This window comes from Taudactylus pleione, unplaced genomic scaffold (assembly GCF_031769625.1).
Source record: "Taudactylus pleione unplaced genomic scaffold, aTauple2 ptg000214l, whole genome shotgun sequence".
Taxonomy (NCBI): Eukaryota; Metazoa; Chordata; class Amphibia; order Anura; family Myobatrachidae; genus Taudactylus; species Taudactylus pleione.
The window spans coordinates 3081640-3107195 of record NW_028284616.1 but is presented as its reverse complement, the minus strand read 5'-3'; the positions used below and the strand labels follow the sequence as shown (position 1 = coordinate 3107195).

Sequence of the window (25556 nt, the reverse complement as noted above, 5' to 3'; positions counted from 1 at the left end):
CGTGGCTCCGAACCGGCCTCGGAGGAGTTGGTTCGCGGACCTTCGGTCCCTATTGTCAGACGATCCATGGCCCCTTCCTCTGCGCCCGGATCTGCTACAGCAAGGTCCTTTAGTACACCCCAACCTAGCGCAACTGCGTTTAACGGGGTGGCTCTTGAAACCGATATCTTAAGATGCAGAGGAATCCCAGACTGTCATTCCCACCATGCTACGCGCCAGGAAACCAGTTTCGGCTGTGCATTATCATCGCATCTGGCGTTCTTATATCTCGTGGTGTTCCAGTCAGGATCTTCCATCTAGGACTTTTCGGTTGTCCCGGTTTCTGCTTTTTCTTCAGACGGGTCTGGATTCTGGCCTTCGTCTTGGAACTTTAAAGGTGCAGGTTTCTGCCCTTTCCATTTTCTTTCAACAGAAATTGGCCCTCATTCCTGAGGTGCAGACGTTTCTTCAGGGGGTCTTGCGGGTGCAGCCTACTTTTGTACCTCCGATTGCTAACTGGGACTTGAACTTAGTGCTTTTGTTTCTTCAGTCGTCCATGTTTGAACATTTGGAAGAGGTTGATATTAAGTACTTATCTTGGAAGACGGTCCTTCTCTTGGCTCTAGCTTCGGCTCGTAGAGTTTCGGAATGGGGTGCTCTATCCTATAAGCCACCTTACCTTGTGTTTCATGCTGATAGGGCGGAACTCCGGACGGTAGCCGCCTTCCTTCCCAAGGTAGTGTTGGCTTTTCATATTAATCAGCCTATTGTGGTACCGTATCTATGTTGATAGGACTGCTTCCCTCCGTAAGTATGAGTCACTTTTTGTCCTCTCTGATGCGGTTCGGAGGGGTTGGCCAGCGTCTAAGCAGACTTTGGCACATTGGATCCGACTGACTATTCATCAGGCTTATGTTGGTGCCGAACGCCGGCCTCCTTCGTCCATTTCGGCTCATTCCACAAGTTCTGTGGGTGCGTCCTGGGCGGCTGGTAGGGGAGCCTCCACGTCACAGTTGTGCCGTGCGGCCACTTGGTCTTCTGTGCACACGTTTGTCAAGTTTTACAAATTTGATACGTTCACGGTTTCGGCATCCCGTTTTGGCCGTCTTGTTCTGCAGGCCCCGCAGAGCGCTCCCGCCCGTGGGGAAAACTTTGGGACGTCCCCAGCGTAAGCACCTCCAGTGTCCCCTAGTGGATGAAAGAGAAAATGGGATTTTGGTACCTATCGGTAAATCCTTTTCTCTGATTCCACTGGGGACACTGGACGCCCACCTCTGCGCTCTTAGCCTGCCTGTTCGGTTTGTTCCATATGTTGTATGTTTTGATTATTGTGTGTTCTCTCCCTTTTTACTCCGCTTGTTCTCCATCTCCTCTCGGTCTTCATTTTCTAAACTGAGGGCTGATGGGGCATAGAGGGGGAGGAGCTTCACACTTCTAAATTATTTAAAGTGCCGGCTCCAGTTATCCACGCCTCAATACCCCAGCGTAAGCACCTCCAGTGTCCCCTGTGGAATCAGAGAAAAGGATTTACCGGTAGGTACCAAAATCCCATTTTCCTTGTTGGTCTTGAGACCGGCGGCATCACGGCCGCCAATCTCATATCTACATCCCTGTCACACAGCTGTGCCACAAATTCATTATATGCCACTCAGGTGTAAATTATGCCATACAATGCACCAATTCATGTGCTCACATGTACCCCCAAAACATTATGCCACACATCAGTGCCCCGATGCATATTTATTTTACACATCTGTGCCCCAATATATTATTCTACAGGAATTACATCCACACTAGTAAGTAGGAAAATAATTGCAGATTATGTTAATAGACCAATATACAGAAGTGTCACAACCAAATAAATGCAGGATAATACATGATTGGTGGTGCTCCCAGAAGTTTTTGTAGACAATGAGCTACATACTGGTAGATTATCTGAGGCATAAAGGAAAAAAAAGTCTTTCTCTTTGTCAATAATATCAATAAGCAATTAATTAAAATGGAACTTTTACTATTATACTTTTAAACCGTACAATCCTAAGGGTACTGTTAGAAATTATAAAAGGGAAATTTGTCCCAAATAAGTACCCGTGTTAATCAGAATTATCAGGTGCAAAAAAATGCACTCAACGAGGTGAAAATATATGAATTAGTGTTATGGGGCCCATCCAGCAGCGATGGATTGCCGCGATCCCGCAATGCTGCAACCCGGCATCGCGGGATCACAGAAATCCAACATGTTGGATTTTGACGATTCGATCAAAAAATTATCGCGATCGATAAATCGCTGACATTTAACATGGGAAATGTCTGCGATCCGGCAACGGTTCGCAGAACATCGATGGTGGAAGGTCGGCGTTTCCACACGGAAACGCCGGCACTTCCCATCGCATCACCGGATCGCAAAAACCTGTCTCTGATGTATGGCCACCTTTAGTTGGATTTCCTTTTTTCAGATGAACATGCAGAGTACCAATAATTAGCATATGTGGGTTCTAAATACAATCTAACATTCAGAAGAAAATATGCACTGTCACAGAGGTAGTCCCTTACTTCTAATATTGTACTCCTAATGGTCTGGTTCAGATGGCCATTCTGATCCCATATGTATTCAGATACAATTGGTAAACCTAGATAATTAGCAAATGCCAAGGGCATGAACATGGGGTTAGTAAATTAACTGTAGGTGCAGCAAGACCAGTACACAACACGTGCATGAGTAAATTAATGAGTTAATCATCAAAGCAATATCACATAACTTAAACTTACCAAATCCCCCCCCCCCCGCCTGTCAAGACTCCTTAATCCACTCTCACACTCCCCCTGCTAACACACACACACACTAACCAACCCTTTCAGCATCTATACACACGCGCTAACCCGGTCAGCACTCATACTCACTCACCCACTCATTCTTTCTCCTCAACAAAAAAGCATAACGGACACACCTTACCTGGCTCCATTCATCTGCAACAGGCTCTCGTGTTACTGGCGGAGCTTCCTATGTTAATGACGGGCTGGCAGCACCGGAGGGAAGCAGGAGCATGCAGGAGAGAGAAAGGGCTGCCGCTACTACTGCTGAGTTCTGAATCAATCGCACTGACAGCTGAGAGTGCAGTGGCGGGGATGGAAAGAGGCATCCATTTTTTTTTTTTTTTTTTGTGGACTCAGAGGCGCTCTCCAGTGGCAGCTGCCTAATGGTAGCGCCGACCCTGTATACCAGGCATGTCAAACTCAATCTACCAACCGGCCCAAATATTCAAGGTCTAAGAGTGTATGGGCCGCAACAAAAAAAAGTCTTATATGCAATTTTGATTAGGTTTATTAATAAAAACCAAAGCAGTGCCCCTTTTGCAATTCCCCCCTGTATTAGAGACCCTTATGCAATGCCCCCTGTAGTTGTGCCCATTATGCAATGCCCCTAGTAGTGCCCCCAAGTAATGCCCCTTATGCAGTGCCCCAAATAATGCCCCTTACGCAGTGCCCCAGTAATGTTCCTAGTAGTGCCCCTTATGTTGTTTCCCTTATGTAGTGCACCTTATGTAGTGCCCCTAGTAGTGCACCTTATGCTATGCCCCTAGTAGTGAACCATTATGTGTGCCCCCTCCCAGTATAGAACAGGCCCCACTCACCTGTGCAGTACTTGCCTTTCTTCACGATGGCCGCTGGGCACCGCTTCAGTACACGCCGTCATCACTCCCACCATCCCGCGTAGACGCTGCCGCTGACTGAATCTTATTAGATCCAGAGCAGCAGGAGCAGGCTCCTCTCATTGCGGGAGACGTCATGACATCACCTGCGAGCTGCATCACTGGGAACGCTGGTCTCTGAAGCGATCAGAGGCTTCTTTAGTCTCTGATCGCTTCAGAGACCAGTGTTGCCAGCTGAGCTCCAATCGTGGCAGGGGTGTAGGCCGCATATTATATATATTTAGGCCCACACTGAATAACCTGGGAGGTGCACGGTAAAAGGGGTCTGACCTGGGTCTCACACTGCTTTTTCCAGTGTTCAAAATACTGTATCGGACCTGGGATTTTGGTTTAAAAGGGCCATCAGTCTTTAAACGTTTTGTCATATTAAGCCCCTAATAATAATCTATGCAAAAATGACATTGTTGCACCTTGGTTACTGGTAAGATATTAAGACATCTTAATTGGTATAGCTTTGTCTCAAAGTGGGAAAGCTGGGAGGAACCTATACAGAGCCGCAGTGAATTGGTGCCTCATGGTGTATGTAGCCATGAAACAGATGTTTGTAGGAGAGAGCATCTGGACATCCTAGTGCTACATTCAACCAGTGAGTGCCCACATCCACAGTCCACCAAATAAATGCCCACATCCACAGTCCACCAAATAAATGCCCACATCCACAGTCCACCAAAGAAATGTATCTTAGCAACCACTCTCCTTTCATCTTATTTCAGTGATCTTCACAAAATTAGGTGTGTTGGAACACTTTCTCCATACTTTACAAGGGACGCCCTCTATCCTCCCTAACCTCTTCTCTGTATGGGCATACTTCTGGTTCTCCACAAACATTTTCTTGATTTGTAAATAGCCACACTGTAATGTTTTTGGGTTTTTTTGGGAATAGACTCATGAGTACACATTCACCGATGATGTTTTGCTTCGCAGCGTGCACAGTAGATTGTTTGCAGCGCTAATACAAATAAAAATGTCAGTAAATGACCATTAGTGAGTATGGTTATTGACTAACTGCAGCATAGCTTACGTTCCCTTGGTGTAAATTAGAGATATGTGGTTTGGTTCTCCATAAATTCAAATCCATCCAAATTTCGTGAATCCGGGTAAATCCGAGTCGCGGTTCTAATCTCTTGAGGAGATCTGGGTAAATCCAGATTGCGGTTCTGATCTTTTTGCGGTTCGGAGGATTTTGGATTGCATAAATTACATGATTTTAGCTGTTTTTAAAACTTTTTATCTATTTTTTATTTAAAAAAATCCAGATCCAAAACACTTGAGGGTGGTTTTGCAAAACCAAATCCAGATCCAAACTTTTAAGGAGATACAGATCCAAAATCAAAACACAGGGGTCGGCGCACATCCCTAGTGTAAATCATGCTTGCCGACTATCTGGCTGCCCCTTCCGGGAGGGAGCAGCCAGATCGGCTTTACTGGGGGAGGCGTGGCCACCAAACGGGGCGGGGCCGGCCAGACTAAAAGAGTATGCTGGCTGCCCGGGGGTGGAGCCACGTGATCGCGTCACATTGGCCCCGCTACACACTGCCGATATTACAGGTAGCGTGAAGCAGGGGGCGGGGCCAAAATGACTCGATTCGATGTGAATCGCGTCACGGGCCCCCTGCTGCCGAGGATTTTACTGTAATTGCGGTGGGGGGCAGGAGGGGTTTGCAGCCGCCGGGAGACTTGCCTGCCTTCCCGGGAGGTCGGGAGCGGCACCCGATTTTCGTGAGGCTCCCGACCAAATCGGGAGGGTAGGCAAGTATGGTGTAAATGCACCCAGTTGTGTGTCTGGTGTATAACCAGGTACATGCCCACATTTTACTTTTTGGAAACTGCACCCACTTTGAAAATCATAAATTACCCATGCTAAGTATTTTAGGACGAGCCAGATGAACTTTGAATGCAGAAAAAAATTAACTCTGATTAGTCCTAATGCCTAGAAAATTGCATACATGACGCTTATTACAGTAGAAAATCTAATAAGCAAAGCATTACAGTTCAAACTTATGAAAAAGTGCAATCACACACCCGAATGTCATTTTTCTGTGTACACATTAAGAGATCTATGTACTAATCATCGCGGTACTGCCGTGATTATTATGTATAGAAGCTCACGGGGGATATTTTCATTTTTATTGAAAATATCCCGGCTTTGTACAAAGGGGAACTCTCAGGGACAGCGGTTGCAGTAAACGCTGTACCTGCGAGTTATATCCCCTGCATTTATATAGAATATGCATTTTATAGAAGTGAAAGACTTCTCCAGGGGAATCCGATACTGCGCATGTGCACAGCGTCAGCTTCCGGGGGCTGCGGGGGAGAGATCAAAAGATCTTTCTCCTGCCCTTGGAACCCCCATAGGCTTACAGTAGCTTACACTATCTGAAGATGGGGCTAAACTCCAAAAAGCTTCACTTTTTGGAGTTTAATACATAGGGGTCAGATCATAGGGGACTGTGATCAGTAGCGCTAATTAGCACTTTGCTGGAGATTCCTGTGAAATCTTCTGCATTGTGCTATTAGTACATAGGAAATATATATAAATTTATGCTTACAGTAGTGTCTGTATATCAAAAAGCCTGTCCCCCAATATCCTATTTTCTATCGCTACTATTTGTCAGGGGAATTTATTTAAAAAATCTTGCTGGGGCAGCAGATTGTTGTTTAGCCCAGGCAATGCTGTCCAGCAGCAGTAATCTGTTACATTCCATATCGCAGGCCGGTCTAGGATATCTTTTGAACATGCGCACTGCACCTGGTACAATACAAAAATGATTCTTTTAATACAATTGCAACTAGAAATATTCTTTATTAGAATAATAATAGCATTTTTATCTGCAACACATCTGCTATTGCCATCCTGAAATGGTGAGATTTGCACAGGAGGACAGCCAGCGGTACAGGGACAAAACCACTTTTGTCCTTTAATATGTGGTAATAAGCTTCCCAAATTATTACATCAGATATCCTGTGATGTCGACCACCAACATTGCCTTTTTGATGACTATTACAAATGGGAAGGATCACTAAATCTAATGAAAACGGCAATTGGGGGCTTTAGGGATCTTCTCCCTTTTGATACATAGGCCCCTGTTTGCTCTTTAATGACTGCCAGAAGGATGCTGTGACAAAAGATGCTACAATGAAGACTAACCATATTTTCTCCTTCTTTTGCCAGGTACCAGTTTCACATTGTTTTCGGCCACCTGGACATTACAAAAAGAAGTTCTGCGCAGTTTGTAGAAAACTATTGGATGATGGCTTGGCTTTACGATGTGAAGGTAAGACTTTACTCCACACATTATTTACTAATGTAAAAATAAATGTAACCAATAACCAAATAAATTAATTATATTCAATCTTGTTCTTTTGGACATTAAATTAGACTTTTTACTCTAGGCTAACTGTGGAACTTATTTTACATAAAGATACTTTTTGCTTCTCTTACTTTGTAAGCTCTTAAGGGCAAGATCTTCAAGCCAGGTGTTGTTGTAGCAGTTATCAACGTGATCAAAGACCCAATGTTAAACACACTGTAGTTTTCCACACATTAGGCCTGCTTCATAGGTGCACGCTATGACGATGCCGCACGCAAGCAGCCAGTGTTTTCAGTCTGCGCACATATCCCAATGGGTACTGTCGAAAGATGCCGAACGAATTTGGATGCAAGCAGTGGCAATTTCAGTGGGTGTTTCTGAGGGTTCAGATGGAATTCTGAATATGTGCTATTGTGTTTGAGTGGTAAATGCGTGTGGAATGCTATTGCAATTTAAGAAACCAAAAATATTAAATAGAAAAAACCTCAGCGCTCAAAAAAATCACACTTGTACTTCACAGTTAACCTGCAGCGATAAAAGATTAAAGGGGAAAAAACTGCCACCTCACAAAAAACATAAGGAAAAAAAGGTTACAATACCGCGCTGGTACGAACATAAAATCAAATTTTATATATTTTAGCAGATATCTTTATATTTATTGTCTTTAAATGTAGCAAGTATCAGAATACTAAAACCAATCATACTAACACAATAAAACAGTATAATGAATATATACATAAAAAATAGATTGTATGTCACTTTATTTTTAGAATATTAGAGAATGCTATATCCCGAATTCATAATAAAAGTTATTTGGCTTGAAGTAGTAGAGTGCAAATTGTTTCCATCAAAAAGATAATCATGTCTGTAAATCAATTACAGTGTATCCACCACTTGCTTGCGTGTAGAATAAGTCCGTGCTGTTAACTGAGAGCAGTGGGGAAGGTCTAATCGTCAGCATAAACACAGACTGCCGGATCCCACTGCGGCAGTGTGACTCCCCGCCGAGCTCCACGAATAGCTTGGTCGGCTATGTTACCTCACTAAGTAAGGTCATCAACGTAGAGGACACAAGCCCCTGGATAGAACTACGGCTGTGTGATTCTCTGAGCTCTCAAATAGTAATGGGGGTGTTCTTACCACATATGAGTGTAGTAGCGCGGCCATGACTTTAGCGGGAATCCCCACACCAGAGAATGTACAGCTTGTTCCTGGACAAAAGCGGCAATACAAGTGTGGCTTCGGGACATCAGCTAGTTCTAGACAATGGGCAGCAATGGTTGCCGCTTTTTGTCCAGTAACAAGCTGCACATTACCTGTGTGGGGATTCCCATTAAAGTCGCGGCAGCGCTACTACACTCAGATGTGGTAAGAACATCCCCATTACTATTTGAGAGCTCCGAGACAACTGTTATCTAGCACCCATTTGTGGTGCCTGGCGGGGAAATCACACAGCCGCAGTTCTATCCGGCGGCTTGTGCCCTCTACGTTGATCACCTTACATATGCTGGGCATACACTCTACTATTATCTGTCAGCAGGGGCAGTTTGGGGATTTAAAGTGGCCCTGGAGAAAAAATGAAAGTGGCCCCATGTGCGTGTGGCCTTGTGGAAAGGGGTGTGGCCGCATATGAAATGCTATGCCCGCAAGCCTGTCCCCTCGTTTTCATTATGCTGTGGGCATGCCCACCGCTCCGGGAGCTGATGGATATGCCCCCCCCCCGTCCCTCTCCAGTGAATAAACACAGCGAGCATGTGAATAAGTATTTTCTTACCTATATGATTTCTCTGCAACAAGGAACCTCTGAAAGAATTGCTCCTCCCTGGACAGGCAGTGTCTTGAGTCGGTATTCACTATTCACGCAGGAGATCACATGGTCTGGAAGCCGCCTGTTAGCATAGGAATAAAGACAATGTCATCAACATGCAACAGAGGTTCTCGCCAGCACCATCCCCCTGTCACTCTCCAATACCATCCGCATGGGTCTCTCTGTCCAGCTCCTCTTTGTCCCCAGGGCCATCTCCTTTTCTCCCCAACACCATCTCATCTGTGCCCCTAGTGTCAACCCCCTATGTGCACCCAATGCCATCTCTTCTCTGTGCCCCCAAGCTCCACCACCTCCTGATCAGTGTGACAGGGTGTGAGTGGACCATGGTCAGTGTGACAGTGTGTGAGTGGCCCCTAGTCAGTGTGTCATTATTTGAGTGGCCCCTGGTCAGTGTGAGTGCCTGGTTAGTGTGAGAGTGGCCCCTAGTCAGTGTGAGAGTGGTCCCTGGTCAGTGTGAGTGCCTGGTCAGTGTGAAAGTGGCCCTTGGTCATTGTGAGTGTCCTGGCCGAGGCTGGTAGATCCAGGGTGATGCTCTGAGCTCCGGCAGACATGACCTCCACTCTAATCCCCCTCTCCTGTCCTGGCTGGCCATGCACATTACCTTGTGGACATGGTGAGGGCCGCTGTTTGGCCTGTGTACTGCTGAATCTGCGAAGCTGGAAGGGGTGAACACTCGGCGGATGCAGCTGCAAGGGGAGCACAGGATCCATGCTGCAGGCCGCACTGGACGCAGGGCAAGAGGAGCTTCGGACAAGTGGATCCTGAATACTGCTGGGTGCTGCTGCTGCAGGCTGCGATGGCCATGGGATGAATGGACAGGCGCTCCAGAAGGGACTGGTGGACGGGCTGCTGTACAGGGGGGGTCCAACTGTGATGGACACAGCGCGGCATCCACAGCTATAGTGGTGTGCCTGGGATCAGGAAGAGGTGGGCTGGATTGATCCTGAAGCACAGCAATAGGTGGCTGGTCCCTAGGGTGGGAGGGGCCAGCCACCATCAACAAATCAATTTCCATTACAGCTAGCTCCCAATTAGTGCTGGCGGGTTCATGAAAAAAAAAAAAAAATTGATTATTCATTTCATCGGCCCCAAAACAGACCGGCCCACCGGGAAAAATCCCGCTGAGGTTTAATGCCAGTGTGCCCCTGTCTGTCAGATATCTGTCCAATCTGGCTGGTTGTCATGAAAACCTGGTAATGTATGGGAGCCAAATGCAATCGAACATATGGTCTTAAACACTGGAAAATGGGCAAATATGATTGGTCAAATTTGTCAAATTCATTTGATTTAACCAATTTGTCTGGATGACAATTTTTGTCTGTTTTCCAGTGTTTGTGAGCAAATGGTCGATTGTCTTTTGCTCCCATACATTACCAGGTTTTCATTCCAACCATCCAGATTGGACAGATATCTGACAGATAATTGTATAGTGTATGCCCAGCATTAGTGAGGTAACATAGCCGACCAGGCTATTCGTGGAGCTCGGCGGGGAGTCACACTGCTGCAGTGGGATCCGGCAGTCTGTGTTTATGCTGACTATTAGACCTTCCCCGCTGCTCTCAGTTAACAGCACGGACTTATTCTACACACAAGCAAGTGGTGGATACATTGTAATTGATCTACAGACACTATTATCTTTTTGATGGAAACAATTTGCACTCTACTACTTCAAGCCAAATAACTTTTATTATGAATTCGGGATATAGCATTCTCTAATATTCTGAAAATAACATTTTAGTTCATAAGTGACATACAATCTATGTTTTAAGTATATTTTCATTATACTGTTTTATTGTGTTAGTATGATTGGTTTTAGTATTCTGATACTTTTTATATCTATGGTCTTTAAATTTATCTGCTAAAATGTATTTAATTTGATTTTATGTACGTACCAGTGCGGTACTGTGATATTTTTTCCGAATGCTATTGCAATGCTTGTAACCCCTGTGACTGCGACAAGTGCTGCCTGGCCAACACAGATGCCTGATAAAGGCATTTTATATGGTGTCAGCCCGCAGCAGTTGTTGAAGATTAATAGGCTTTATAATTAAAAAGTGTCTATCCTGATAGGAAGGACATGCTGAGCAGGTGTCTAAAAACCTATACCTGCCTCTTACTGAAACCTTGCGCATCTGCACGGTTATCTCCATAGATGTCCTAAGTGCTGCTGTCTGACAAGCATATGGTTCCTATTCGGTAGTGCTAATCATCATAGTGATGTTGGTCATGGAGGCTAGCTAATGAAGGGAAGAAAACCATTTTGGACATGAATACCTGGTATTAGAGAAATGCAGACTTTGTTGAGAATATTTCTTTTTTCACAATTTTTTCTTTGTCATTTTGTAAATCATTCATTTTTTAGATAATACACTATATAGGGGCCAGGGCCGGACTGGGACTAAAAATAAGGCATTGCATTTAAATCACACAGGCCCACCTCATGTCAGCATCTGGCTCCTGACAGACTTCTACCCTTTCTACTCCTGACTCCTCCCACTTAGCTTATGCCATTACAAATATAATTAATATTAGAACATACAAGAGTACATCAATCTCTGTATTAATATACACATACAGAGAGCTCACCTTGCAGGGGATTCAAATGTGCCATAGTCAGACATTTGGTTGGTTCTGTTAGGTAAAGCTGGCACTTCATTGTTGTAAGTCACAGGTTCCAAAACTCGGTCCTCAGGACTCCAAACAGTGCATGTTTTCCATGTTTCATCACAGAATTACAAGTGCAATAATTAGCTTAACCTGTGGATCTTTTAAAGTGTGTCAGTGAGTAATGAATACAGCTGTGCACCTGCTGGGTGACCTGGAAAACATCAACTGTGTTGGATCCTGAGCAGGGCCGTAGCTAGGGTGGTGCGGCTGGTGCCGCCACACAGAGCGGAGGATGCTCTGGGGCGGAACCGGCCACCGTTACGATCTCAGTTTGCCAGGCACCCGCTGTGATGCTCATGACAGTGGTGTGCCCGGCTTCTCTGCAGCCTGCAATATCCGGAGTTCCGCTCCCCCGGCTCAGTCTTATGAACAGAGAGTTCACTGCTAAATAGCTGACCAAGGAGCAGTTTCCTGGTAGTGGCAAGCGCAACACGGCGCTCTGTCACTACTGAATCCATGTGTGTGTGCAGTCTGCAGTGTGCGGGAGACAGCAAGGCTGAGCTCACAGATGCCGGGTGGTGAGTGCTGTCACTGTCATGACTCACCCTCGGTAAAGGCAGGCAACTGCAGAGCAGTTAGAACCTGCCATGGAGGGGAGGGGGAGAAAAATCAACTGTCAAATCAATAAAGATCAATAAAAGGAAAAATCTAGTCCTGCTGCTAGATCATCAGGCAGTTTTTGCCCAGCTGCAACAGATAAGCCTGATCTAGCACAGGACTAGTGTATTATAGTAAAATTCATACGTATTCCTAATAATCATTATAATTGTCTGTGGTATGTGACAGTGGGGCATTGGAATATGTGACAAGGAACAGGGTTGGCTGTGATTGGGGGCAGTGATGGCTTTAAGTGGGGTGGTGAGCTGTGAGGGGGGCTGTGATTGGGTGTTATAACATATATAAATGGCACTACTGCGTAGTGTAATGTGTATTAAGGGGTTTGGGGTACTACTGTGCAGTGTAATGTTAACAACAGACACTAATGTGCGGTGTAATGTGAATCGGTACTTTTGTGATGCCACGCCCCCCTTTATTTTGGAGCAAGCCTTCACCGCACACTATCCTTGTTTGCTCTTTCTGGCACAGGGCACCAAAATGCCTAGCTATGGCTCTGGTCCTGAGGACAGAGTTTGAGAACCACTGGTGTAAGTCACACACAAAGAAAAGGGAAGGCATTTTCCCAATTGACCAAGCCCTAGCATAGCAGTTGTAGAGGATTAGATCGTGATCACTGTAGGAAATGTTTAGAATAGGAATGCTGAACACAGAGAAGGACACATCTGTGCACACCAAAGCAGAGTTGTAACTACACATTCTGGTGCCTTGTGTACATAAAGAGCATTGGTGTCTCCATCCACAATTGAAGGAGGGAGATAGCAGCGTAGGGAGAGTGCTCACCGTAGGCAAAAAAAATCTGGTGTCTCATTGCGAAGGGGCCTGATCACACAATAGTACCCCCAATTCAAATTACGCCAAACAGTAGTGCCCCTTCATCACATTGCACCCATACTTGTCAACTCTCCCACATTGTCAGGGAGACTCCCTGAAGCAGTAGTAATCTCCCTAAAGAGATCTATACATTCAAATGGGATTATCACTGCCATTTCCCTGCATTGGTTATAAGGCACAATGATCCCTATGGGATGTAGTCGGCATCCTGGTGTGTGGGATGCCGTTGGTCTAAATACCGACGCCGAAATCTCGACAGCAGTATCCCGACCCCCGGCATCAAGATGGTAAGTATCGCCAGTTAAAGGAGGGTTAGGTTGCGGAGTTAGGGTTAGGCACTAGGGGGAGGGTTAGGCTTAGGCACCAGGGAGGATTAGGATTCGGGAGCGGGGAGGGGGAGGTTATATTTAGGCACTATGGGGGGGGGGAGGCTAGGTTTAGGCACCACTGGGGGGGGTTAGGGGTAGGCACTAGGGGGGAGAAGGTTAGGGTGTGGGTGGGGAAGGTTAGGGGGAGGGTAAGTATACTTACCCGACCCCTGTTGGGATACCAACCATCAGGATGCTGCTGTCGGTATTTTGACAGGAGGCATCTCAACAACCGGCATTAGATACCGATTCCTTAAATATCTTGAATTGCAAAGATAATGCATATTTGTATGCCTAGTTGGCACTCAGCCAGAAACAACCCCTACCCGTCCAGCTTTTCCCATAGAAAGATGAGAACATATTGCACCCGTGCAGAGACCACCCTCGTGGCCAGCAAATCTATTTTCACTATAGAAATGGGTTAATTTATATAAATACGAGTGCAGGTATATCTGTCTGAAATGTACATGTTCCATTTTTATAAATAATCTTCAGAGAAATAAGAGGAAGGATCGAATAATAGAGGGCTCCTATGGGGGGAAACATAAGTGAATTGAAATAACAACACAATCAGGTATAATGAGCAAATATAAATGAATAAGTTTGTGTTATGACATAAGACCAGATCTGGCTAATATTTTAAAATTACTGGTACTGTACATTACATGTACGGCCCCGGCGTCTGCATTTGCCTGGCATCTGTAGTAGGTGGCATCCATCAGGTGTCTCTGAAGAAGGCTTTGCTCACTTTCCACCCCCACCTGCACTAGGCTTTTCATACCTGACCACATCGTGACGCAGCCGCACATCACACTCTCCTCAGCACGGTGCTGCTAGGCAGCTCACAGGAGCTGTTAGAATGGCTTCCAGCCAGATTAACTCTGGGCCTCACCCTCACCGTACATCTTCATATCTGGCCACGTCATGACATCATTATGTGGCCGCGTAATGACGTCATGACGCGGCCGCACATAACAGTGGGCAGCCCTGCACGTTGCCAGCTCTCAGGAGCTGTCTGAATAGTGTACGACCGCCCGCCCGGTTCCAAATGGTAATGTCTAAATCTCCTTCACGGAGAGGACCCTGATGTCATCAGCCAGTGTCCAGCCTCATTCCCTACCATCCAAGTGGGCATAGAGGGGGAATATAACCTTGTAGCGAGCCACTGAGCCCAGGGGGGGCGAATTTCTTCTTTAGGTGGCCTTAATGGGCATGGAACTGCACTTTCGCCCTCACTCACATCACTTCCAGGTCCCTAGCATGAAGGGGAAATGAGCTCTACTGATTCCAAATGTCCAAATGTTTCTTACACACAGCTTCCAGCCACGTGATGTCGCGGCACATAGTAAACATGGATGCAGTGCCGGGTAAGCCTGCGCTCGGCCAGATTGCCCTTCTGATATTTGCCAGAAGTGCCAGATGGCCAGTCCGATAAGCCCTGATAGGGGCTTATTGCATTCCCTAGTAAATCTATTTGTAACAACCAAGTCAGTATTTTAAGTCGTCTTGCAAGAGATAATTGACAGAGAAAATTATATCACATGGGAATTCCCTCTAAGCTGGGAGTTAATTATTCCCTTGGGCCCATACATATGGTAACAATTGACAGAGTATCTTTATAGAACATTCAGACTATCATAGAACAGTGAACAACTGCAATTACGGTCTTCCTCTAAGCATATCCCAAGAGAGTGGTGTCTGTTATGCATGGTTTCTTTAGACAGGTTGAAATGATGGGTTGTTTTGGCTTAAATTACTTAAAACATGTCCAGAAAGCAAAAGCAGAAAACATAGCTGCATAGAGAATATGCTGTACTATATTCCACACAGGAGAAAAACAGGTTTGGCAGCTTGTTAATTTTGATTAGAGTAACAAGAATTTGCTGGGGAAGCTACAGATTTGTATCTGTAGAGTAGCGGTGGCTTACTGTTATATCTCACTTGCTTAATGTGCTACTAAACATACATTTGTATTTCCAGAAAAATGTAGCTGAGAGATTTTGCAAAGAAGACTAGCGTATAAGGATAGACTATTCTAAAATATTTTTTTTAGCTCCAAGGAAAGTTTTTGTTTATGTATAAAAACCCCTTTCCCCATGGGTTTCTCATTATACTTACCCTTCCCACTGTCGGTGATGGTCCACCTGACACCTGGAGAACCTTCAATAACATAGGGCACAGCAGCCTATCTAATAAGTATTCTGATTAGATGAATTTAAAATGTAAATGTCCTGTGCCACAGATAACTGCAGGTGAGATTCTGTAGCAGTGTAGTTTCAGGGATATGATTCCCAATGTCTGGTAGATAAAAATCAAGGACCAAAATCCAGAGGTTCAGTACAAGTGTAGACAAGCACGGTTGCAGCAGATAGCCAAAGGATTGAGCAGAGCCAGTATGTAGCCAGGGGTATTAGAGCCAGACAGGTTGTCAAAAGAAAAAGCCAAAGTCAGAGTCCAAGAAATCCAAATAACAATCTGGAACAGGTACACCGAGATCAAGGGTTAGACCACAATAACTGGGCACAGGAATTAATGACCACCTCACCACCTGCTTTTCATGCCCACAACTGCAGGGGATTGGCTGCAGGATGCTCAAGAATGACCAACAGCAGCTATCATGGCTTTGACTGGTAGCAATGCATGATTTGAGAATTAAGATCTGTGAGGCGCATCAGTTATTTTTCTTGCGTGACTCTGATATCCAGTCAAGAAAAAGCTCATTGATTTTGCTATTACAATTGAAGACATATTTGAGGATATTTTTGGAATGTCTATTTCAAGAATGCAGCGACAGTTTGTGCCTAAAAGAGGAACATTTAAAGATCTAAAAATGCTTGTCTTGTCCTATTTAGACTTTTTTGTTTTCCATCCTTTTGGGAGAAAATCACATTTTAGCCGTCTTGTTATTATATTACAAAGGCGACACTTCCTCATAGCTTCATATATTATATGGGGCACATATTAGTTTCTGGAAGTTTTGCGTTTGTTTTTAGTAATTTGCACAGCAAACCTGAAGGAAGTTATTACTATATGACTCCAATGGGTTGGGTGTTCAGCCGCTGGGTGAAAAAGTATACTAACCCTACCCTTCTCCTCCCCCCCCCCAACCCTAATCCACCCTTAGGGGTGCCTAACCCTCCTGGGGGGGGCCTACCCCTAACCTCTCCCCGGTGGTGCCTAACCCTAACCCTCCTTCCCCTAGCCTAACCCTCCCTGGGGGGGTGCCTAACCCAAAGTACCCCTGGGGGTGCCTTATCTTACCCCCTTACCTTCGTTCGGGAAGCCGTCTGTCGGGTTTCCGTCATCGGGCTAAAGATAGGCGTCTGTATTCAGACGCCTATCTTTAGTATTAATGCAGGATTTCGATGCCGGGATTCCGTCAGGCGGCTTCCCATGCGGCAGTATTCAAACTACGTCCCAAATCGAACACATACAGGAAATTACCCCTAGGATTTGTGAGTTGTGATGAGGACTTGACAGTATTATCTGCCTTTCTTGCAGACTGTAGTAACACTGCAGGGTCCTTTCCACTATTTGTGATATTTTTGTGTGCACCTTACTATGTGTTTCCCATACTGTACTGTGCAGTATAAACAAAAATAATATATTTAATTCTACTCATTATGGAGAACACCACTGGGTATTATTTCCTTGTATGCCTCTGTATTCAGAGCTGTTTCTTTCTTTGCACCAAGATCTAAATCTATTTCTTTTTTTTCTTTTTTTTTTAAACACTCTTTTGATTGGTAGCTGATACAGAAGGGAAATAATGGAGGGAGAGGAGCAAACTCAGTATGCAAGGGAACTTGACTTAAAGATTCACTGAAACAGATTTATTAGAGGCAATGAGAGTATAAAAACTCTCAAATGGGATCATATTGCAGATATTGTATCAGAGGAGTTCCGTGATATGTACATTTTATAAACAAACCTGATCTTTGCAATAATGTAACTAAAAGGTGGTGGACATTTGAAGCGACATGAGACTGTTTAATATAGCGTGATGGAGTGTTTTGTACTAAGAGGGATATTACAGGACAGGGTGTCTCTCCTTAGCCATGCCAGAGGATAGGCAAAGTGTTCGGTATATTTTATGAAGTTGAGAAGGAAGAAGATACCAACAAAGGTGGTATTTTCACATATAGGAATACAACAGGAGAAGTTACAGCATCTGAACTGAAACATGACCATGTTTTGAGCGACTTCTCAAAGTCAAATTCCCAGGATAACTAATGTGGGTCTTTATGGAAGCATTCATTAACATCATAACACAATGAATTAAGGAAAGTAAATCTGTGGCAAGAGATTTGAACCGGCAGAGGGATTCAAGTGGGGTATGCTGGGGTCTTGCACGATATCTACAAAGTGTTATAGAAGTGGTACCTATCTTGAATACCAATAAAAGAAGGGAAGCTTCTGAGAGAAACAATATCACTAAGGAAAATGAGACAGTTTTGCATTGGCATGCGACAGTGATTATTTCCGGGGGTGTGGGGTGTCTGGAGATAAGTTGTACCATATTGGGGTTGCGGGGCTGGAGGGTTTTTTTTGAGTGTGCATATCCCAGATTATGAGAACTACCGTGGGAACACAGTTGAATTCTGGACATCTGCCATGGGGGGAAATAAAGAGCCAGACTGGGTAGGATTCTAAAGAGCGTGAGATCCTAGAGCAATGTGGTGAATGCCATAACACACATTGAGTATGAGGACTAGCTAGGAAGTCAAACTGTAAGTTAGGGACTCCGAGGGCTCTCTCCTTATTTGTAGAACAACCATTTGTATCCTCTGACGTTTGCCAAACCAGATGAATTAAGATAATTTACACTAAAGAAAGAGGAGAACTTTTTATGGAATCTTGACTGAGTGTGCCTGGATCACAAACAGACCTGGCAGAAAATTAATTTTAATTGCGTTAGCTCGGCTAGTCCATGTGATATACAGCAAATGCCATTTTTTGTATTCTGATATGTCTAAATAATGCTGGATTGTCTGCCGCATATATTTGATCATACACTCTAGTCAAGCTGCATACACACGTAAAGATTTTCTGTCCAACCATCCAACTAGTAGATTGGTTGGAATGAAAATCTGGTAACGTATGAGAGTAACTGATCAGCAATTTGCTTCTAAATGGCAGAAAACAGATTAAAATGGTCGTTCAGACAAGTTTGTTAAATGTTTGATCTAAACAATTTGTTCAAACAACAGTTTTTGTCCATATTTCGGCATTTGGGAGCAAATTGCTGATTGTCATTTCCTTTCATACCTTACCAGATTTTCATTCCAATCAATCAACTAGTTGGATGGTTGGACAGAAAATCTTTTTGCGTGTACCCAGCTTAAGAAAGACCCCTACATATCTGTGTTCTTGACATCGGATTATAACATTTGATAATGCACCTAGTTTTGCAGATTGACAGGTGCTCAATACACTGAACATTTTAGAAACTGAAAACCTGCTGCCGCTTTAAGAACACATATTTTATTAATTTCAACCTTTACATTTTTCTCCTAAAATACTGCTTGTTTTAGGCAAATGCATGGCTTCAATTATTTACGATTGAGGGGACATAGGTACTGTCTTTACTACTTATCACCATTTATCGTGCGGACAGAGAGGCAAATGGAAGGTGCAAAGTGCAGTCCATTATAAATTTAGGAGCAATACATGATCCTAGACCTCAGTGGAGACAGTGTATTCAAGGTCTTTATCTTGTAGAAAAACACTGCACATCTCACAAAGCAGGAATCTGGCACCCTGTTCACCTTTGTCATATTTAAATGAACCTACCATGCAGATTTGAAATCTCCTTTCTACACTTTATTGCACTGGTTTTTCTAATCTGCACTCCGCAAGTAACAGCCTTGATATGCCGAAATTTCTTCCATCGGTCACATCTATAAAGATGGAAGATTGTATGCAGGGAATTCAACAGAAAACATGGGACCCAGTACAAATGAAACAGGTAGGGCCCCTCCACATCCTTCACCTGCCACAAATTTGAATTACATTTTTGTCCTGTGCAGGATATTATTGTGTTTCTTGTCCACCAGACATGCCTGCCTCTCAGTCCATCCCATGTGCATAAGTCTCTGACAACCCCATAAATCACTCAGACCATCTTATATAACTCCACATGCCACTCAGACCGTCCCCTGTGCCTCCACAAGCCACTTATACCACCCCACATACCATTCAGACCTCTTTATGTGCCACCCCATACTAATCACACCACCCAATATCCCACTTAGACCACCACATGCAATTCTGACCTCCCCACATGCCTCCCATGCCAGACTGATCTTCCCACCTACCACAACAAATACCGCTCCTACTTCCATCCATTCCTCCACATACCCCTAACACGGTCTCCAATCACTCTTTTGCATGAGCTGCTTAGTAAAAGTAAAATGTATCCAGTTGATCCTCACCTCCCAGGGACTCTCCACGGATCATGTATCTGCTGGGACCGGCTGCTGCTGATCACCGGTGTCAGTGGGGCCCTGTACACCGGAATTCCCTGTACCACCCTGATGGCAACACTGATTGTATGTATGTCCTAATGTTTATTAGACACATGATTTCTTTTCCATGATCTGCATTTAGCAGCAAAAGTATACTTTACCTGAATCATTGATTGCTAATAATAAAAGTTAAGAATTTCTGATATGGCTTAAAATTGCAGCAGTGCAAAACCTGGTAAAGCTAACCAATATAATCTCAACTACCCAATAAAAAGTACATATAGGTAACATCTAATCAAACATAAAGTACTAAATTTACTAAGCAGTGTGTTCAAAATCCTGATGGTTTTTGTACGTTTTTTTGCAACGCAACAATTAAAAAACCACCGCAATAAAGCATACTTTAAAATAGAATATAAATTAGACCAGAAAAAGAATAAAATAGAAACCCCTGGATTTATCAAGCTGCTGTTTTGAAAACCACTGGCAAACCCGATCAAAACAAAGCATGATAGCTGAAACAGCAGGTAAATTAATCAACTCTGACAGGCAGATTGATTGACAGACATATAATACAATTGGGCTATGGAGGATAATGATCTCTCATCAAACATGACTAGACTTTAACAGAAATACACAAACAAATGTTTAAAACCATTAAAGAAAAACAACATAATGGCACTAATCTCACACACAAAAAAACACCCAGGAATTGAAAGTAGAAAAACAGACTGTATAGAAAACACACCTCAAATAGACATTACACAGAACAAGAAATAAGACCACTTTAAAAAAAAACTCACCACAATTAGCAATCACTTTATCTTTCTTCTGATACTTTCTCTTTCTCACTTAAACTCCTCACAAACTCACAATGTGAAAGTAACCAGCTGTATGTTTCTATGACTTCAATTAAGTGGTGCTTTCTATAACTGATAGAGTAGCACAAGTAGATTAATATGAACCGAATAGCTTCTGATCAGGGCCGGACTGGGACTAAAAATAGGTCCTGGCATTTAAAGCACATAGGCCCACCTCTGTGTCAGCATCTGGCCCCAGGCGTAGACTCCACCCCTTACTATTTCTGACTACTCCTCCTCCAACTTCGCATACGCTCTTACAAATATAATTAATAACATTCAGAATTTCTAACATACAAGCGTACATCATTCTCTGTATTAAAATACACACAACAGAGCTCATCCTGCAGGGTATTCAAACATGTGCCATAGTCAAACATTTTTATTTGGTTGGTTCTATTAGGTAACACTGGCACTTCACTAATGTAGGTCACACACAAATAAAAGGGAAGGCATTTTCCAAATTGACCAAGCCCTAGCTTAGCAGTTGTAGATGACTAGATAGAGGGCTTTACTCAACAAGTGTCGCTGATGCGATCGCGGCTGCAATTGCAAATACAGCTCTGCTGCAAAAGTATATTAATAATTGTAATCGCAAAGCACTTGCACGGACAACATGCGGATCCGTAATACCTTGGAATCCAGCCAAAACATCGTTAACATCGAAGTACATCGGAGCCACTGACACATTTAAGGCAGGTCTGACCCTACCATTAAATTGATAACATTCCTGCACACATTGAGATCTCAGGCTGTGTATGCCATCGCAGTTGCTAATTTATGCACGCCCCTCTAATGGCGTTCAAATGCACTGCCAATCCTGTGTTTCTCCGACGCCACCACACCCAAACGGTCAATTCTGTCAATCACTCTGCGATGGGTCTGCGTACTCACTGCGTTGCAGTCCCGATCGCAGTGAGGCATTCACACACTGCAATGCATGCGCTGTACGCAACAGTCGACCGTCTGCGTAAGTTTTCTACTTCAGGGTCCATAGGGTATCCACAGGATACCTTGGGGTATAGGTGTGACGTCAGTCGCAGGGCACCAAAGAGTTAAGCTTTCAGCCTCCCAGGATGCACTAGGTCCCCCTCCTATACCCCGCCCCCGAGCCAAGGCACCTCAGTTTAGTTTGGTGCCCGGCCGGAGTCGGGTGCACCTGTTGGAGTGGGGGCTAGAAGAGCCCCTGAAGCTTATTCTTCATGCAGCTGTGGCTGCACAACTGGATGAACAGCATGGACAGTCAGTCCTGACGTCCATGCTGTCTACCCTACACCCCGCCGGTACCAGAACGCCGGTACTGATCCGGGGATGCTGGTGGGCGTCTGGGGTCACAGCTAGCGGTGACCCCAGATGCTCCGGACCATGGCCGGATTCAAGGGGGACAGAGGTAAGCAGCGGGGTCCCGCGGTGGGTCCCCGCTGATCACATGGTCCTAAGTCCCCAGGCAGGGGGCTCCCTGGGGACTGGCTGCAGCGTGGAGCCAGGCGACCAACCTGCGCTTCCACTACCCCCTGGGACAGCGGACCGCAGCAGAGCGGTAGCGCTGCGGCGTCCCAGGGGTTAAATGCATGCCAGGGGAGCGCGCCTTCCCTGTCTCACAGCCGGCGCCTCCCCCGCTGCACACAGCCCTCTCTGCATGCTGCCGACTGGTCCTGTGGCAGCGCTCCTCCCCCAGGCCAGCCTCCTCTCTGCTCCTCGGCGGCCATCTTCTCCAGAACGCATGGTGAACGCTGCTGGAAGCGCTGGAAGGAAGCATCGTGGTCTGGGTCCCCCCGCATACCTCTCCTCCGCTGTGGTCAGGTCTGTGTATGCAGCGCTGTGTCCTACCAGGCCCTGTGTCTGTGTAGTTGAGTGATCAGCGCTGTTAGTGCAGGAATTGTTATTTTTCTGCATTGTATGTGACTGTGCTAGCGCTGCTGCCTGTAATCTTTTCTTCTCTAAACTGTCAGCTTTATTACTGTCCCTGTTCTTTCTGCTAAAGCCCTTGCGGTGCGGTGCTGCAGGGTGGTCTCTCGCCTATTTAATACTTAATTGGTGAGAGAGGTCACATACGTGGTGCCATCATGTCTGAAAGTGATTTTCCCCTCCGGCTACAGTGTACCACGTGCAAAGTACCGTTAGCGGAGGGGGAGGGTAGCGCGGAGGGCCTTTGCCGGCAGTGTTTGTCCATGGCGCGGCCTATTACGGTTACAGCACCGGTACAGGAGCCGCCCTGGGCTTGTTTCGCTCAGGCGTTAACAGCTTTAGTGGGCCAGTTAGCTCCGCAGCCCGCGTTTACTCCGATGGGTTTGTCCCAGCAGTCTGTGGTGTCGTCACCCATGCAGGGGTTCCCACGACAATTGGTGGTACCCCACAGTCTCCCTATTTCCCCGCTCCCGGGTTCTCAGGAGCCAGCGTGGGTTAACTCCCTGACGAGTTCTGTACAGCACTTGTCGGATGTGTTGCAAGGGGAGTCTGTGATGCGGTCTCATAAAAGGCCGGTGGCGTCTCTGTCCGCTCCTTATGAGGATGACGAAGGGACGTCTGATGATGGGGAGATTCTAGATCCTTACGATCAGGAACCTCTCCATACTAAGGACGCTGATGCTAAGTCCAAAGTATATATTCCTGGACTTATTCGGGCGGTCCGCACAGCCTTGGTGATTGAGGACGAAGTTCCCCCAGCGGCTAAATCTAAGTATGCCTTTTTCAAAGATGTGAAGGGCGATGCCACAGTCTTTCCTCTTTCGGGTCAGTTGGTGGACCATTTAGAGGAGGCGTGGAAACAACCTGGCAAAAGATACCAGCCGCAGAGACGCCTGGCGGTGGCTTATCCGTTCGCGGATAATTATTTTGCGAAGTGGGAATCCCCTCCACAGGTGGATTCTCACGTGACCCGTCTTGTCCGTAGTGCCACATTGCCGATGCCATCCATGTCCTCCCTTAAGGATGCTACGGACCGCAAGGTAGAAATCTGCCTGAAGTCCGCTTATTCCCTTGCAGGGGGGGCAGCACGGCCGGCTATGGCCATTTGCTGGGTTGCCAGAGCGATGGAGCGCTGGGCGGATTCATTAGAGGCTTCTTTTGAATCCGACTGTCCGGCCGATCAGGCGGAGTTGATTGGCAATCTCCGTGATTCGGCCACCTACATCAATGAGGCGGCTCTAGACATTAGTACTCTGGTGTCTAGAATTTCTTCAGCAGCGGTAGCTGCTCGTCGCACCTTGTGGCTGCGATCCTGGAAGGCGGACGCAGATTCCAAGAAAGGTCTGGAAGCGTTGCCGTTTACCGGAGAAGTTCTCTTCGGTCCGGATCTGGATAAGATTGTGGCCACGCTGGCGGCAGCCAAATCTGCCTGTCTCCCGTCGGCCGCTGCTCCTTCTGGTTCGGGACCATCGTCCTTTCGGTCATCTAGGGCCCAGGGCAGGCCCAAACCACAGTCGTTTCCTCGACAGGCTGGCCCTAAGAAATCGGTCAAGCCCCGGAAGCAGGCATGGAGTACCAGACGTCCGGCCCCCAAGCCAGATGACAAGCCTGCGGCCTGACGGTCCGGGCCTCCCTTTGGGGGATCCCAGGGTGGGAGGCCGCCTGCTACAGTTCGCCCAGTGTTGGTCGACCACTACGACAGACACTTGGGTTCTGGAGGTGGTTTCCCACGGATACGCCCTCTCCTTCCGGCACAGACCCCCGGCTCGCTTCTTCACCACGGGTCTCCCATCAGACCGGAACAAGGCTACGGAGCTGCGGAAGGTATTGCACACTATGCTCCAGGCTGGAGTTATAGTGGCGGTTCCATTCTCCCAGAGGGGCCAGGGTTTCTATTCAAATCTATTTTTGGTACAGAAACCCAATGGGTCATATCGTCCGATTCTCAACCTCAAAGCACTCAACAAGTCTTTGCGGGTCCCGAAGTTTCGGATGGAGACCCTACGGTCCATCATTCTGGCGCTGGAACCTGGGGACTACTTGGTGTCATTGGACATACAGGACGCTTACCTGCATGTCCCTATTCTTTGGCGCCATCAACAGTTCCTCAGGTTTGCAATCAGCAGCGACCACTTCCAGTTTCGGGCGTTACCTTTTGGCCTGGCAACAGCACCACGTGTTTTCACCAAGGTGATGGCGGTCATGGCGGCTTCTCTGCGGCTGCAGGGAGTCCGCATGTTGCCGTATTTGGACGACCTGTTATTGGTGGCAGGATCTCCAGAGCTCCTGTTACACCACTTGGACCTGACCATTGCACTGCTGCAACGGCACGGCTGGCTAATCAACTGGCAGAAGTCCACTCTAATCCCGTCTCGGAGGATTCTGCATCTTGGAGCCTTATTGGACTCGGGACAGCAAAGGATCTTCGTGACGGAGGACAAGATCTCTGCTTTACAGTCAAGGGTACGCAGTTGTCTGCACAGCCGCCGGGTGTCCTTACACTCGGCGATGAGGTTACTGGGCTCCATGGTGTCGGTGTTCGACATGGTGGAATACGCCCAGTTTCACTCCAGACCTCTGCAGCACCTGATCCTGTCCAAGTGGAACGGGCTGACTCAGTCTCTGAAGTCCCAGACGATTGTGCTCACCCAGGAGGTTCGCCTGTCCCTTACGTGGTGGTTACAGATGACCCACCTCAACAAGGGACGTCCGTTCTGGGTTCCAAATTGGGTCCTGTTGACAACGGACGCCAGTCTTCGGGGCTGGGGAGCAGTTTCGGGTCCACACTTGTTCCAGGGCAGGTGGACGCCGACAGAAGCGGAGCTTCCAATAAATATCTTGGAACTCCGTGCGGTCTTCAATGCTCTCCAGCAGGCACAGCGGTTTCTCCAGGGTCGCCCGGTGCAGGTCCAGTCGGACAACGCTACCACCGTGGCCTACATAAACAGGCAAGGAGGAACTCGCAGTCGGGCGGCTCTCGTAGAGGTCTCTCGGATCCTGGTTTGGGCG

The 25556-nt window shown here is 46.2% G+C and overlaps 1 protein-coding gene across 1 annotated transcript in view; it reads left to right on the top strand.

The window, feature by feature from the left end:
- DGKQ (diacylglycerol kinase theta) overlaps positions 1–25556 on the top strand; it is a 213681-nt gene that overhangs the window by 88729 nt on the left and 99396 nt on the right. Inside the window, exon 3 of the mRNA XM_088478399.1 lies at positions 6862–6964. Within this exon, the coding sequence (XP_088334525.1) occupies positions 6862–6964 (103 nt within the window). The remainder of the gene's footprint in view (positions 1–6861; positions 6965–25556) is intronic.